This window comes from Barbus barbus (assembly GCF_936440315.1).
Source record: "Barbus barbus genome assembly, chromosome: 18".
NCBI classification, from domain to species: Eukaryota; Metazoa; Chordata; class Actinopteri; order Cypriniformes; family Cyprinidae; genus Barbus; species Barbus barbus.
Window position 1 is genome coordinate 21,717,771 of NC_136746.1, and position 16,085 is coordinate 21,733,855.

General features: G+C 37.4%; 1 protein-coding gene across 2 annotated transcripts in view; it reads left to right on the forward strand.

The window, feature by feature from the left end:
• macrod2 (mono-ADP ribosylhydrolase 2) overlaps positions 1-8,283 on the forward strand; it is a 532,294-nt gene extending 524,011 nt beyond the window's left edge. For both annotated transcript variants that reach the window (XM_079440480.1, XM_079440481.1), the window contains 3 exons: positions 3,122-3,178; positions 3,927-4,001; positions 6,725-8,283. In XM_079440480.1, coding sequence (XP_079296606.1) covers positions 3,122-3,178; positions 3,927-4,001; positions 6,725-6,756 — 164 coding nt within the window. In that variant the 3' untranslated portion in view covers positions 6,757-8,283. The remainder of the gene's footprint in view (positions 1-3,121; positions 3,179-3,926; positions 4,002-6,724) is intronic.
• Positions 8,284-16,085: the final 7,802 nt, after the last annotated feature.

A 16,085-nucleotide genomic window follows, 5' to 3' on the forward strand; every position in this document is an offset into this window, starting at 1 on the left:
GATGGTTATCATGGAAATTTTTTGAAGACATTGGCCAAACCACCATTTGAGTCTCCAGTAAGTAGACATATCGTATCTTGGGGATTACTTCACGATGACAACACATCTGCTTTGGTCTTTGTCTGTAACGTCATTGTAGGATTTGGAGGGGACGAGGAATGATGTTGATGCTCGCCTGACAAGACCGGTCATTATTTGTGTGGCGCAGACAATTTATGCTGCCTAACAATAGACCCACAAGCCCCTCACAATCTCTAGAGCGAATGGTTGGTGGAGGATCTAATTTTCTGCTTGTCTGAATATGAATATGACTTACGTCTGCCTCCAACCCCCCCACCACACTTCCCTCCCTTTCTCTATCTTCCTCGCTCACTTGTTTCGTCTTCCCTGCTTTGTGAGTTGCCCAGCACTGACTGTAAAGATACCACCCACACGACGAGACCATCAAACTTTCATTATGCCTAAGTGCAGTTAATTTCAAGGGAAGCATATGAAGCAAAGAAAATACAACAATTTATTGAAGCTGGAGCGCTCAGACTATCTTGAGCTCGCTCGGCCGCTGTGATGAAGAGAATTGAGTGTCCAATGGACTGCTGTCAGGTAAATCAGGATAAATAACCAAAACACATAGTTTGAGTTAGACTTAGTCTGATGTTTAAGACCAAATATATCACTATTTGGTAGGATTTTAAATCGTAATGGCACGATACTATAACCTTAACGTCAGATTGCATCAGAAGCCTCAAATCAATCTATTGGCTCCTGGGTACGGAAATGTAATTCAGTTGTTTTCTCTCACATTTTTCGAGAAATAGACTCAAGTGCCCAGCTATCCTCCATGTCACATTTTTACACTTTTTCCTGCTTGACAGCTTCTGGCTACTTTATTTGTTTCACAGCACGTCAGACTCTCTTCCCGAAAGACCGAACTCATAGTGTTGTCGGCTGTAAAGCTAAATTAGAGAGCTGGCAAATTTCTGCTGCATCTCCTGACGTACAGGGCAGCAGTTGGAAGTGAGCACAGGCATTGATTGAAATTCCAGCATCTCGTTTTTTTTTAAAGGCTGCTTTGTTGTGTTTTGATCAGTGCTTCTTATTAGGAGCCCAAAGTGGCAGGGCTCCCTCTCAGCCCTGACATTATTACATGAAAAGAGAGACAGGCGGAGCATCAGGAGGAAGCCAAGTCTCAATTGAGCTTGCAGGTTCACTGGAGCGACAGCCTTAACTTTCTTATTTTGGTGCCTGTCCATGGACTTTAAACGCAGCTCTGATTTCATCTTGAATGTAGTTTTTCTTCTCAAGTAAAATGTTTTGATATTTTACTTGGAAAAACAAGACCAAAATGTGTGTGATTCTTTGTTTACTCCAGCTCCCCATTTGTGCTGGAATCTGGATAAAACACCAAGCGAGGGACAGAGAGGAGACTTGCTTCCAGAAGTGGGCGGTAATGGAAACAGCGTTGTTGAATCGTATCGTACTCGCTTTCAATTTCTCCCTCTACAGTGCCGCAAGACAAGAATGAAATGAAATCATGGCGGCGGCAGTTGCCCTTGCTCTCCCTCACCTCATCCAGGCACTCCGATGCTGCTCTATTTCTCCAATAAAAAGAGCTCTTTTTTTTCACGGTCGAAACACAAATCCATCACTTGCAGCTTTGCGCCGTTAAATCAGTTGAATTTGAGGGCTGGCCACCAGGGAGAGCGAAGCGTCTGGATAGCTCTCGTTGCATTAAAGCCACCGTCTGTAGTTGTTGAAACATTGCCACCGTAACCCGAAGAATTGTCTCTCCGGCTGAAAGCGAAGCTTCAGAGCTTGTGATGAAATAAGCATGAAAGCATGTAGCATCACAGCGAAAACTGACGCCATGTTGTTACACTGCCAGTGATGTCTATTGCACGTTTAAGATGTTCCAGTGTGTTTAGATGATGTTTGTAAGATTTTCATGAAGGTAAATATCACTATTCTGCAGACAAACACTGTGGTTTGAGTGCGGAGACAATCTGCAGCAGTGAATTGGGTGCGCTTGCATCATCCGTGGATGTGCCGCGGGAAGGAGATTATTTCATGCTGTGGTTTGCTTTGGTATTTAGGCAGAGAGATAGAAGAGAGAAAGTTATACACGAGTTTGAGAACGAGGCTCACACTGATATAGACTCAAGGCAGTTTCTAATTAATTTTCTATGCTTCCCCTTTCGTCTGCATTTGTTTTGTTCCTCTTGAAGGCGCGAGGCTTTTGGACCATATTTTTCATGTTTAAATATTATGCACTGGTCTCATACCAAAGAAGCACTAGCTATAAACTAATCTCTTATTGAAGTTGATGTCTAAATACACTACACTTGGGGTGGTGTGATGCAGTGGTTAAAGATACGGAATGGAAAAGTTGTAAGTTCAAACCCCGAAAGGTTACTCCACATGGACTGTCACTTTAATTGAGTTCTAAATAAGTCCAATATATTCAGTGGAATCACCAGTTTATGGAAGCTTATTTCTGCCAAGGAATAAAAAGGGCGGTAATTAAAAATGCAATTGCAACTTTCTATCTCACAATTCAGACTTTTTTCTTGCAATTCTGAGAATCAAGTCAGAATTGTGGAATATATGCTTAAAATTGTGAGAAATAGACTTGCAATTCTGAGAAGAAAAATCTGCATTGTGAGAGATAAATTTGCAATTGCAAGAAAATTCAGAAAAGTCAGAATTGTGGAAAATTCATAAGTCAGAATTACCTTTTTATTTAATTTTTTAATAAAAAAAAACTGAATTACGAGATGTACACTCTAAAATTCTGAGGAAGAAAAAAATGAATTTTATGATATATAAAATTGTAATTCTGAGACAAAAATAAATTTGCAATTGTGAGGAAAAAATACCTTTATTTTGTTCATACCTATGTAAATTTGAGATTTGAAATATGAACTTTAAAAGGATGGTCTACATCCAACCAACCAATAAATAAATACATAAATCATGTTTTGGGGATTAAAGAATGTAGTTGCTGTTCTTCCTGAAGATGATAATGAGGAATCCTGCATATGGAGCCAATATAATTGTAATAAAATCAAAAGAAATAAAAGGCACATAGAATTACCACATTATTTTATGACTTTTGTTTACTTAGATGCTGATCAGAGGGTCACAACAGCCAAGGAGAGCAACACCAGCAACAGCACTAAAGGTAAAAACAAAGATGTGTGAATTAAAACTATTTTTTGTCCTTTTGATCATTTCATGGTTTAAATTCAAATTCATGGCTTATTATTTTATACAGAAGAAAGCAGAGTGTGTGTGCATTTCCAGATGTAAATGAGTTTTTAGTCAGTTTATTTATATGAAAGTTGAGAGAAAACAAAATACGGCAACAGGGTCAGACTGGAACTCACGTCACCCAGTAATTTCTGAGCATGTGCGTGAACCACTAGGTCACGACTCCAATTCAAATGCATGTTTCATTATTTATACAGAAGAAAGAAGAGCATGTGTGAATGCATTTTTAAACTTGAATTTTCAGGGTAAGGACCTTTTTGCCACTTTTTATTTATATGACAGTTGAGAGACCCAAGAAATGACAGGGAAAACAGGAGGGAACAAGATCGTAAATGTTACATTTGCTCAAGTAAACTCAAATGCATGCTTTATTTATACAGAAGAAAGTGTTTGGATGTATTTTCAGATGCATGCACAGGTGTATCTCGTCATCCTGAGCTCTGCAGTCTCATGTTCTTCTCTTGAAGCCTCTGTTGCCCCAGGCATAGCCTTTAGTATCCGCTGCATTCATTTCAGCTAGGAGAAGCCCAGTAGCCAATGAGGTGTCACCCAGTGGCATCTAACTTTTAATTCCTCTGCTCAGCTGTGATCTTGAGTCGTTCATTCCCTTCTCTCTGCCTTCTTCACATGTTTTCTCTCTCTCCTTAATATGTATCTAGATGATGTGAAAGTCCAGGATAAGAGCTCACAAGAGCCCGACGCAACTCCACCAGACACCAGACCAACTTCTGAAGGTAAAAGCAATAAATCAATAAAAGCTGTGAATAAAACAGAGAAACACACTTACGCAGTTCTCATCTTCAGTAAATATCCCCGTCTCTCTCATTGTCCTTCTCGTTCAACTAAAAGTGGCCAACTTTTTCTGCCTTGTATGCTTTACCTGCAATTCCTTCACTTCCTTTCTCTCTCATTCACTTTCTCTCTGCTGATCTGGAACTGCGGAGTGACCCTGATTTTTCAGAGTAAACGTGTTGGCATGCCTCCTTAAATTGAGTTTGATGAATTACCTGCATGCCCACCTCACGGACATTAATAAATCAAACACAAAGCATGTGTGATCGGAGCGCAGAGATGACGCAGTGCGAGAAAGCTGATAAATCATGTGTGATAAGAGTTTTGCTGTGCTGTCATTTCGGGAACCCCGGGGTCAGTTTCCCTCTTAGGGCCGCACATTCAAACTCCCAGCATGCCATTTATATTAATTCCCTTCGCGTTTGACAGGAAATAATTTAGTACAGTATCATTATGTGTGTATCTGTACAAACACAGGTATACAGGTAGAATTTATTTGGACTTGTATTTAATTCAAAGAAAGTATATTCTGCATCATAGTAAAGTCAACATGAAATTTAAGGCAAAACAGACAGTCTGAACAGCAAGTTATTATTAAATTAGAAATTAAGTTGCTGTTAAATTATTTTGAATATTTAATATTCAATATACATTAGTAATGTGTGAGTGTGTGGATACATATATATATATATATTAGTGCTGTCAATCGATTCAAAAATTGAATCGCGTTAATCACAGTCCTGGACTGTGATTAATCACGATTAATCGCTAATTTAAAATAGTAGGATTTACCTGTAAATGTGTTGAAATAAAGGAATGCATGACAAACTAGTTTAAGGAAACAGAATCTTTCACATCTCCGCCAGGAATGAGACATAATCCTTATTATTCTTTTGTTTTAATTCAGCCATTATCAGCCTTTATACTGGCAATAAAACGTTTACCAAGCCACATCGCTTCAATCCCAGTACACATTTACCCAACTATTATCAAAAGTATTTCTAAATAAAGACAACAAAACATTTTCTTGCGACCTTACATGAAGTATTATGATAAAATGCATTATGAAGAAGAATTGGACCTGTTCTGCAGGTGCATTAGAGCTAACATTAGCATCATGCTACATATGACAATTTATGAGATTAATAGAACACTTTTACTCAGAACTCACTTTAAACTACCATCGAGTGTTTGTAATAACTTCCTTTTGCGATCACATGTGCATATTTTGGACGGCCGTGGTACATTATAAAAGTAGCCTAAAAAACCTACCTCAACCTCATTTTTCCCGCGACTGTATTTTCAAAATAGCCCAATTATGTGGGGAAACTGCGACCCTGGCAACACTGCTTCGCTGTACCCTTATCATGTGTGTGTGTGTGTGTGTGTGTGTGTGTGTGTGTGTGACCATGGACCACAAAACCAGTCATAAGGGTACATTTTTAGAAATTGAGATTTATACATCATCTGAAAGCTGTGTATATATATATATATATATATATATATATATATATATATATATATATATATATATACTATTTGTTGTCATATGACACACACCAGCCGCAACAGCACGTATGTTTTATTTATTTTTTCCTTTTTATTCAAAACATTCCCAAAACACATTAACTATATCATGAAATATCTTGATTCTCACCTTTATACATTATGTTAGATCTATGGGTGATGGTCAAAGTAATGTAATCTATTAACTATGCATAAAAACCTGTTTGTTTACTTAATTAACAGATATGGGTGTCATGCCATTACATATTTTTAATATGACTGGCTTTATATTTAATGTTAATTTAACATTTAAACTTAATGTGAATAAAACATGGTAAGTTAGGCCACTAATCATTGTACAGAAGGAGAGCAAAGAACATTTAAATTATCAAAGAACTTTTTCACTGACAGTCAAGCACTCTCAAAAAAATCATTTAAATCTCTGAAGCTGTTTGCACTGTGAAATTAATATCTTACTTACAGACACACATTGCACTTTGTTGTTTCTTACGAGAGAATTCCGCAAGAAAGAGATATTCAGCGAGTGAGTGAAGAAAACACTGTCAATTTAGCGATGACTCATCTGAATGCCTCTGATTGGTCATTGTATTCATAAACTCAACAGATTTGAAATTAGCAGCTGATGCTGTGATGCACTGAATGTTCTAATCATGCCGCTGTGACTGTATTAAATAATAAATATAGAAAGCATTAATCGGCTATTTTTTGTCTTTTAGAAGCTACATTAAAAATCCACTAGGCTCAAAAATCTGAGGGGGAACGTGCCCCCTCACTTTGAATGGGCATGACGCCTCTGTATACACACACACACACACACACACACACAATATATATAAATAAAATAAAGAATAAATTGAAAAAAACAACAACTACTTTTTACTGAATAATTGTCTGATTAATTATTGAATCAATAACCAAATAATTTATTACTTTTAGTTGCAGCTCCATTTCTAATTGATATTGGAAATGACAAAAGTGAACCTAGATAGTTGGAAATGGGGGGTTTGCCAAAGAAAAGGTAAATAGGCTCATTGTTGCTTTCACGTTGACACCAATCTGTCAGCCTTGTGCATTAGGTTTAACTGTTTGTTTGCTAACATGTATACTTAATTCTGCTTTCGTGTTTGTTTTCTTCAAGACGGCCAAGGCGATAAGAATGCACAGGAATGAGTCGACAATCAGCCTCATAGAAACGAGTGCCGGCAAACTGTGTGAAGGCAAACATCACACCAATTTTGTCCCACGCCAGGGAGTCGCCCACAAACACTGGGAAAAGAGTTGAGCCCCACCCCCACCACACACACACACACACACACACACACTTCATTCACCATCTTTCCTTCTATTCAACCTGTATTTCCTTACCGCTTCCTCATATTGATAATAAATCATATATATAGCTACATAAAAAGGATCAAATGAGAGTTTGAACATATCAGAGAGAGTGCAGGGATTGTGGAGCTGGAGGAGGACTGCTATACCTCACATGCTGCTTGATCAATAGTTTTTACATTTTGTTTTTCAATATAGCATCTTGGTGCTGGATTTGAATTGGTTTAAATTAAATAGATTGCTCAAAACACATCCTAAAATCATCCTGCCGCTTTTAGATACGCGCTGATTTGTAATTCTTCTTACAAAGTGCAAAGCCAAGGCTAAATTTTCCATCCTGCAGAGCACTCATAATGCAAGATTCAAACCAAATATGATTGGATTCCGCAGGCCTGTCCACCGATTAAGATTTCTTTCAGGTGAAAAACACTAAAATGGCTATAAATGTCAGTTTGTGCGCGAGTGAGTGTGCGTATATACCGATGATGTCACTTTAAAGAGGTTTTCGCTTTGCGTGTGAGCTTTAAAGTCAAGTCAGGTCAAACGAGGAGAACATCGCTTGATTTTAATCTCCTATCGAGTGGTGGCATTCCTACCTTCTGCACGTTATATAAGAGGCGTTTGTGTGCTCCTCTGCTTTGGAACGACACGTCACGCTCGCAGAGCCCCCCCCCCCCCCCCCCCCCCCCCCTTTAATCTCTGAAACGAGCACTGATCATGCTTCATCTTCAAAGCTGCTCTGACTACTGCGAATGCCTGTTAAAAAAAGAAAAAAAAAGGAAAACCTGTTGTGTCAGACTGATGTGGCCGTTTTTGACGAGTGCGCTAACAAATTAATTCTCTCAAGTGTATCTAGATGCATGCCAGCATTGTTTCAAATGTTTTATTTACAATCCCTCTCTCGGTCTCCCTCCCTTTCACATGCAGAAACAGATCTCAGTTGCAAGCTCTCAATATTTTTACCAGATTGTCTCTGCATCTCTAAAAAAAATAATAAAAAAATCTGCCTTATTTTATGAAATAAGTAGTACATAATCACAAACTGGTGATAGCTAAAATAAAAGGCAAATAGTAAGTGTGTGGCTTTGAATGAATTAAATGCTACTTCAGATGATGAGTGATGATGCATTTCTTTCTTTGAACACACAAAATGATTTTTTCTGTCCTTTTGTTTGGGTTTTGATTTGGTTGTTTGGTTATCTTGCATATGGTTTTTTGGGTGATAATTAAAAATGTATTCAAAAGGTTGATTTACTCCTTTAAGTGGTGCCATACTGTATATCAGATGAACTTCTGCCTTCATCCTTTGATGTTTGCTTTGCTATAGAACAACTATGAATAAAGTTATAAAGTTGTTTCCCTGGGCATGATGTCTGCGTGTTTTATGGTTGCACCGTATCCAGCAGGTAATGTCAGCAGATATTAATCCATGAATATCTTTGTATTCGCAGAATTATTATCAGCAAATTTGTACATGCTTGTAAGCTATTCAAATGTGAGAGATTTTTCTATTATAATTTAATGTGCCTGCAGCATTCACTTTATAACTTCTCTAAAGCACTTAATTTATAAAATAATTTTTGTGATTGAAAACTTTAGATATAGAATTTAATTTGTTTTCATTTACAAAAAATATATAGAGACTGAAATCTTGGGTGAGTTCCATTTGAAAGGGGGCATAACTATAGTGTACTCACTCTGAAGGGTGTAGGGCAGTACACTTATGTGACAACATGTCAGTGGTACTTTTTTTGGAACTGACCCTTCGCAAATACCCGTCCCCCTTAGTCACTGTCGCTATGTCCGGCAAGCCATGCCACTCTCACGCCACACATTATGTTCTAACACACAGAAAAATACATTGCGGAGCAAATAGGAAACTGACAACATGCCGACAGATAAGACAAAGCAGGTTACTTCTGGTATGAAACAAAGTCTCTGCTTTCAAACTTTCAAATTTTTTAAGAAATTCAAACAATGAAAACCATTTTGTGGCTCTTTAATGTGTCGATTATTAGCGGCACATGAACCGATCACCTTTTCATATTCACTAATTAAAGCACGAATTGAACATGAATAAACATCAGAAAGTAACTGTTTCAATGCATACCATTTTTCAAGTTTAAGTCCACAACGTTGATCTAATCTCCTCTCTGATTTGTTTGATGGACAAAATGGCAGATTCTGTGATATGATTGGTCAGATGACCTGTCAATCAAGCTCCCTACAGAGGGCCAATTGGAATATTAACTTTATAACATTTCCACAATGTTAATAGCTGTAAATTATAGTTATATTTCACCCCTCGATGTCTTTTATTAATATTTCTCTGGCATTCAGTAGCAAATGTTAATATATGTGAATATGTGAGATATATTTTCTAATTATAGTCCAAGAGAAATTGAGAAGTTTAAAATCCCATCAAAGGTCTTAATTAATTTGTTTTAGCTTGGATGTGTCAGCTAGGATCACAAAATTACTTGGTTAAAATGACTATTGCATATACTGAGGAATTGAAATCCCAGGTAAGATTAATTAAATTACTGTGCCATTGAGGGTCATGCTCATAGATGGCAAAATTATTTCCCTAAATTGATAATTGCACACCTTTAACTAATGTCCTTGTGCAAGGGCCCTAGTTATAGGAAATATTCAAATCAAAACCATTTATTGTGTTACAACCCTAACCCAAAATGCCTGGCTATACTTTTTCATATCATATTTAATCTCCCAGCTGTGATTTGCACAGATAAAATGTCACTGAAGTATTGTGATCTCCAGAGATGAGAGGAACATGCCGCTGTGCTCCTCTAGTCCTGACCTCTCTTTAGGAGGTGCAGAGTGCTGTCGTGTCTTACGAGGGCCACAGAGTTCCTCTTCAAAATGATCCAGCAACCTGTTGAGGATTACAGCAGGGGTGGATATTACTAGACAACCTGCCAACAAGGAAAACAGCTTTGTTTCTAAATGGAATCGTGAGACGTTTACCTAGTATTTCTTTATCAGTAATAATATTCCTGTTCCTAAAGCAGACTTGACTTGACTTATCAGTAATAATATTCCTGTACCTATCTGCTCGATTTTTACACACATTCCATATGAACCTCTTGCTCATTTCTGGTTAAATTAATAGTGTCTCTAACTAACTCTTACATGTTTTATAGCACTCCCTGCTCTCCGCTATACAGTAAGAACAAAACCCTTAAATTAATGTCACAGTCTGTGTTTGCGGTACATTATCAATACCTCTCAGCAGACGCAGACTGACCTTCATCACTGGCAGCCGGAGAGACACATGGAGCCCATTGCACAAGGTTCTTTCTGTGGTCTGCGGTAATTACTTTGCTGATAACTTGTCCCCAGTGCCGTTACTATGAATTATTACACACAGTAAATGATTTGTGTCATTTACTGTGAATTCTCAGGATGTAGATGGATCCACAAGGCCAGTGGATTTTTTATGGTCGCTTGCTAGAGAGAAACCGAGGCACCTGGAAAGGTGCAAAATCAGAGAATGTTATATGGTGTTCTGAACAAAACAAAACATTGGAGGCGTCCGCATCAAATGAATCCACGCATAACTGTTGTTTGTGAGAAACCTATCAAAAGATCCACAAGAAGGCTACTGTACACCCAAGCTACAGCATAAATATGCCGAATCTAGTGCTGTAGATGGTGTTGAATATGCAATTACAAATTCATAGATAAAATGGGCCAGAGCTGTGGCTTCCCAGCACGATTCATTATATTGCACCCTGGTTGCCTGCTGCTACCACTAACGCACCATATATTTCCATAACAAATTCCTCCATCAAGGTAGGACGAATAAAAGAAGTCTGGCAGCCCAGCAGGACATTTTCCCCCGACCCCTTCTGCCCCGGACCTCAGCTGTGCTGCATGCGATGAGGAATAGAACAGGGCATCCTGATATGTTTCAACAATGCAGTGAGAAGGGAAGAAAGCAAAGGAGAAAAGCAGCTCATATGGGTCTGCTTGGCAGGTGCATAATGCATCGCCTCTGATTCCATGCAGTATTTTGGATGTTTTATTGGTTTTGACAGTGGGTTGCTTAGGGAGGTGTTAGAATACATAATATTATGTTATTCTGTGCAGTCCTGATATAGATGTAGATTATCAAGGTCTTCAGAATTACTAGGGCTACAGGCAGGTGAGTTTTTTGGTGCAGATGCGAGTCCTTTTAATTTTTTGGTGTAGCAGCGAACTGCATTTTTGTCTGTATATGGAAAGGCAGTTTGGATAGGATTCATGATTCACAAATCAAGCTGTATGAGTTTGATTCACTAAAAACAACTGACTTGTTAAAATAATCTGCAAAACTGAAGCAAACAAGGTGTGCTGTATATTTTTGATTCATTTCAAAGGGAGGTGAGCTACATTGTGTTGTATGTTTTTGATGTACTAAAATGAACAGGCTCATAAGACCTTGGTTGCATTGTATGTTTTCGATTCAGTTCAGGGGAACTGGTTCACAAGATTCATTCACAGACACTGAATGGATGACACTGGCTGCACAATGTTTTTGATTCACGCAAAATAACCTGTTAATAAGAGTCTTTTGTTGGGCAATGGGACTACAAATGTCTGTTTATTATGAGAAGCCATACAGGCCATAATTACTGAGAAACCTTTAACAAACACTAGTGAAATGAACACATGGTGAAAGATGTTGATGGAGTGGCTTAAAATTAGTTGATTCTACACTGTTTGAGGACTGAGCTTAACCAATATCAGTTTGAGAAATATAAAACCTCTTGTATAAGAAACATGGGTGTTAATGATAAATGTGACCATGGACCACAAAACCAGTCTGAAGGCTGAACAAATAAGCTTTCCATTGATGTGTGGTTTGTTGGGATAGGACAATATTTGGCCGAGATACAACTATTTAAAAATCTGGAGTCTGAGGCTGTAAAATAATCAAAATATTGAGAAAATCGCCTTTAAAGTTGTCCAGATAAAGTTCTTAGCAATGCATATTACTAATCAAAAATTAAGTTTTGATATATTTACAGTAGGAAATTTACAAAATATCTTCATGGAACACAATCTTTACTTAATGTCCTAATGATTTTTGGCATAAAAGAAAAATGGATAATTTTGATCCACACAATGTATTTTTGACTATTGCTACAAATATACCCCAGCGACTTAAGTGCTTTGTGGTCCAGGGTCACAAATGTCTATTTTTAATGGTATTTTTTAATCAGAGTGATTGCTATTTGTTATTGTTAAATTGTATATAAATTTAACATAAATATTATTTTTTTTTTTTGTATAATGCTTTGGCAATATTATATATAATACGTTATTGTATTATCACATTATAATGTTTTCTACATGTATATACCTAAACATATAAACATTATAATGGGATTTTTAAAAAAGCACCATTAACTTTGGAATCACCAGTGGAACAAGAACAGACTTCGACCGAACACCAGTTCATAAATTATATGAAGTTCCAATTGTATATAACTTTATTACTTAAAAAAATTCAATATTTGCAGAGCGACAAAATAAATGTGAGCAAATTATGGCAGAATATTTATTTTGGGGTGATTTATTCTTTTAAAAGTTGTCTGACATTTCTCTGTAACACTCCGTCATTATGACTAGCACCAACACCTGTTTGATTATGCACACATTCTGCTTTAAACAGGGCCGTAGATCTGGGGGTGTGGCTTACAGACAGTGAGCTGAGATGAGAGCTGATAGCAGTGGAGCAATGTGGCATTTTCTCCTCATTTTTTGTTCTGGAGTTAAAAGCTTGCTGTCATTATGAACAAACCCACGTCTGGTTAAGTCAGTGGCTCTGGCATAAAGCTGATGAGAATCAAGATCACAATTACGATTTTCTTTCCATTTTATTCCTGTCACCCAGAACAGTAGTGCTTCACCCCTCAAATAGTCTCAAATTACAGGCTGGATCGCTCAGTCATTACACAAGGACACATTTGCTTTGTGCGAGGTGCACTTGATTCCAAAATTACTATCTCTGCAAATAGACCTGCAATTTTTATTTATAAAATGACATTTTCGCTGTCTGAACCTGAAAAGTGCATTATGCTCACTTGAGACTTGTAATAATGTTTTTTTTTTTTTCATTTTATATTCTGCTTGCATTATCAGACATGTCTTGTAATCGGTAAAACAATCAGTGATATATTTGCCACAGGTTACGCAAAAAGAGGGTAAAAACTTGGAAATGTCCTCATCTATAATCTTACCTTCTCTGCCGTAAATTCATTTTAATCTGAACATCATTTGGCCAGGTCTCCATTCATCTCACACACACCTCGTTTAAGATCCCTTCCTTTCTGATATGAGGCCATTACTTCTCCAGAAACCAATATAGATCCTAACCACTTCATTCAAGACTTCCATCAGCCTTTGATAATGCTGCTTTTGACTATCTGTCAGAGCACTGTCACTCCGCTATAAACTTCATGCTCCATATGTCTATTCCTCCTCTAAGAAAATAGAGAAGGGAGAGCGACAGAGAGAATGTGCCGGAGCAGGGAAGTGAAAGGAGAAATCAATTGGCACCATTCTAAAGACTCTCAAACACATTCTATCTTCAGGTGCGTGTCAGATAGAGAGACGGGTTCGTCCCTGGGGTCCGTGCCTTGGATCCCAGCAGAGGCCATCAGATCGGCTGACACAAAGCATTCACTTGTCACTGTCCTGACGAGAGACAGGCCGCCTCCTGTCCAGTCAGAACCGCTGGCATGATTGATCATCTAAAGATGGAGGAGAACACAACTGAGAAATTAGCCATTGTTTAGTAGCAGCAGATCTGTTCTGGGTGAGGGGCTGTAGTTTATTTGATGGTAACAAAACAAACCACAGATGGATAAAATTGCATTTACATTTGGAAAATAGTTTGTATTCAGAATACATCTGGCTTACGGCTAATACTACTACTATTCTTGTAAGTTTTAGTCACCTCTTAAATGTATTATTGTAATTCATTTCTCAGTGGAATGAAAAGTTTGTTTTTTTTCTTTGGTCATCCAGAGTTTGGTGGCCTGGATCATTATGCGAACAACTTATATTGAGCATATTACTTCTGTTCTCCAACAGCTTCATTGGCTTCCAGTTAAATATCACATTGAATTTAAGATTTTACTTTTTAGTCTCTTCATAACTTGGCACCTTCATATCTCCGTGATCGTCTTAATTTATAATCCCTTAGATAATTTACTTTTACTGCTCTTTTATTACACCATCTGTAATTTTGAGTACCGTGAGGTCTAGGCCTTTTACACTGTTAAAAAAAAAAAATCTGCCTTAAAATTTTTAGTTTATCAACTAAAATATTCCAGTTGTCCCTTAAATTAACATTGAGTAACTTAAAATTTCAAGTTGACTAAACTAAAAATTTTAAGTCAGCAGGGTAACAAATTATTTTAAGTTTAAACAACTTTTTTAAACAATTTTTTTGAATTGTTTAGAATAAATAATAAAAATTATACACATATATGAATTATTTCTAAGTGAAGATCACAAGCACAAAGTGCTTGTCTCATAATCGCCTTCAAATCAAAATAAATTGAGACTTGCATCAGATGTAGAGATTGTATGATTCCAAGCATGTGATTTATGAGTTGGTGATCGAAACTAAAAGGTGATGGAATTCGTGTCTCAAATGACAATGAAACAAGGGCTCAAAGGTCAGAGGTTTCTTAATGGGAATTTCTAGCAGGGGAATATTAGTGTCTAGCATCTAAGAAATAACAGACTACATGCAATCCATGCACAAGCAGGATATCAGGGGCCAAGTCAATGCCATTTCTCCACGCACCACGGGCTGCTGTGCCCCAGGCTTTGAGACCATACAGACGTTTCATTATCTAGAGACAGATTTCTCTCTGCTGAACTCTAACCTGCACCATTATGTAATGAAATTGATGATCAATGGTTACGGTACAGCCTGAATCCTGTCACGCTCAGTGCCAATTATTTGGAAACGCCTGGAAAACTACTTCCTTTGAGTTTCCATCCGTTCCAGTGGGGGGGCGCTACCGTTTGATGTTGAATCTCAGTGACTTCATAGTGCTGAGATGGATTGAGATTACTTCTTGTTGTTCAGAATGAACTAAAGCCAAATCACTGCTAGTGAGATATCGAGATGGTCTTGGCAAATGAGACTTCAGATGAATTCCCGAAAGGCTGTTGAGGTTCAATCGGCCTTGAGATTAGTCTAGATGAACCTAAAAGTTCATTTATTTAAGTGCCTGTGCCCATTTGTGTTCAAGTCAGAAACTCAGAAATACGGCTGAAAAAATAACACAAGTGTGGGGAATTAAAATAATCCAGGACTTCAAATTAAACGAAATTCAATCATTTACTCAACGTCATGCCATTCCAAAGCTGCATGACTGACTGACTTCTGCATTGAAAGGATGCAGAAGGATATTTTTTAAAAGAATATTCTGACTAGTCTTTTTTCATGTAATGAATGTAAAAGAGATCTGGGGCTATCAAGCTCTAACATGAAAAAAAAAAGTGGTCCATGACTTGTTCAATAAAGTTTCTGAAACCGTACAAGCTTTGCATAGGGAATAGGCTAATTTTCAAGTTGTTATTAACTGAAACTAGCTCTCTCTGCAGTGTTCATCTGATTTATATAATCATTCATGGAGATGGATCATAGCAATAAATCAGTTGATCCATTTCACATTTGTTCATTAATTAGATTATCTAATATGCAGACTGATTTGATAATAGGTGAATGACAGCTTACTGCAATAGTATAGATTCAGATTTTGGAGATGGAGAGCCACTATGTATGAACCACGTTTATGATACGCGTTTCACAGAAGAAATAAAATCATATATATTTGAAACAATATGAGGGTTTTAGTTTCAACTCTTATCTATCTATAATAAAAGAAAATATTAACAAGGCATTCAGCAGAATTTGTTTGCTACAAATCATAAACAATCCTTGCTTACATACTGTATGTTTTTTTTTTTTATTATTAAAATTCCACATCAAGGAAAAATAGTCCTTGAAGTTTTGAGCATTTTAGACTCCTGGCTTTTCCACAGAGCATCTAAAAGCATTTTGCTAGCTGTGTGGAGCCAGGCTCATAAAGTGATATTTGGTGGCTTGCGATGGTAGGAGAGATGATATGTTGTTA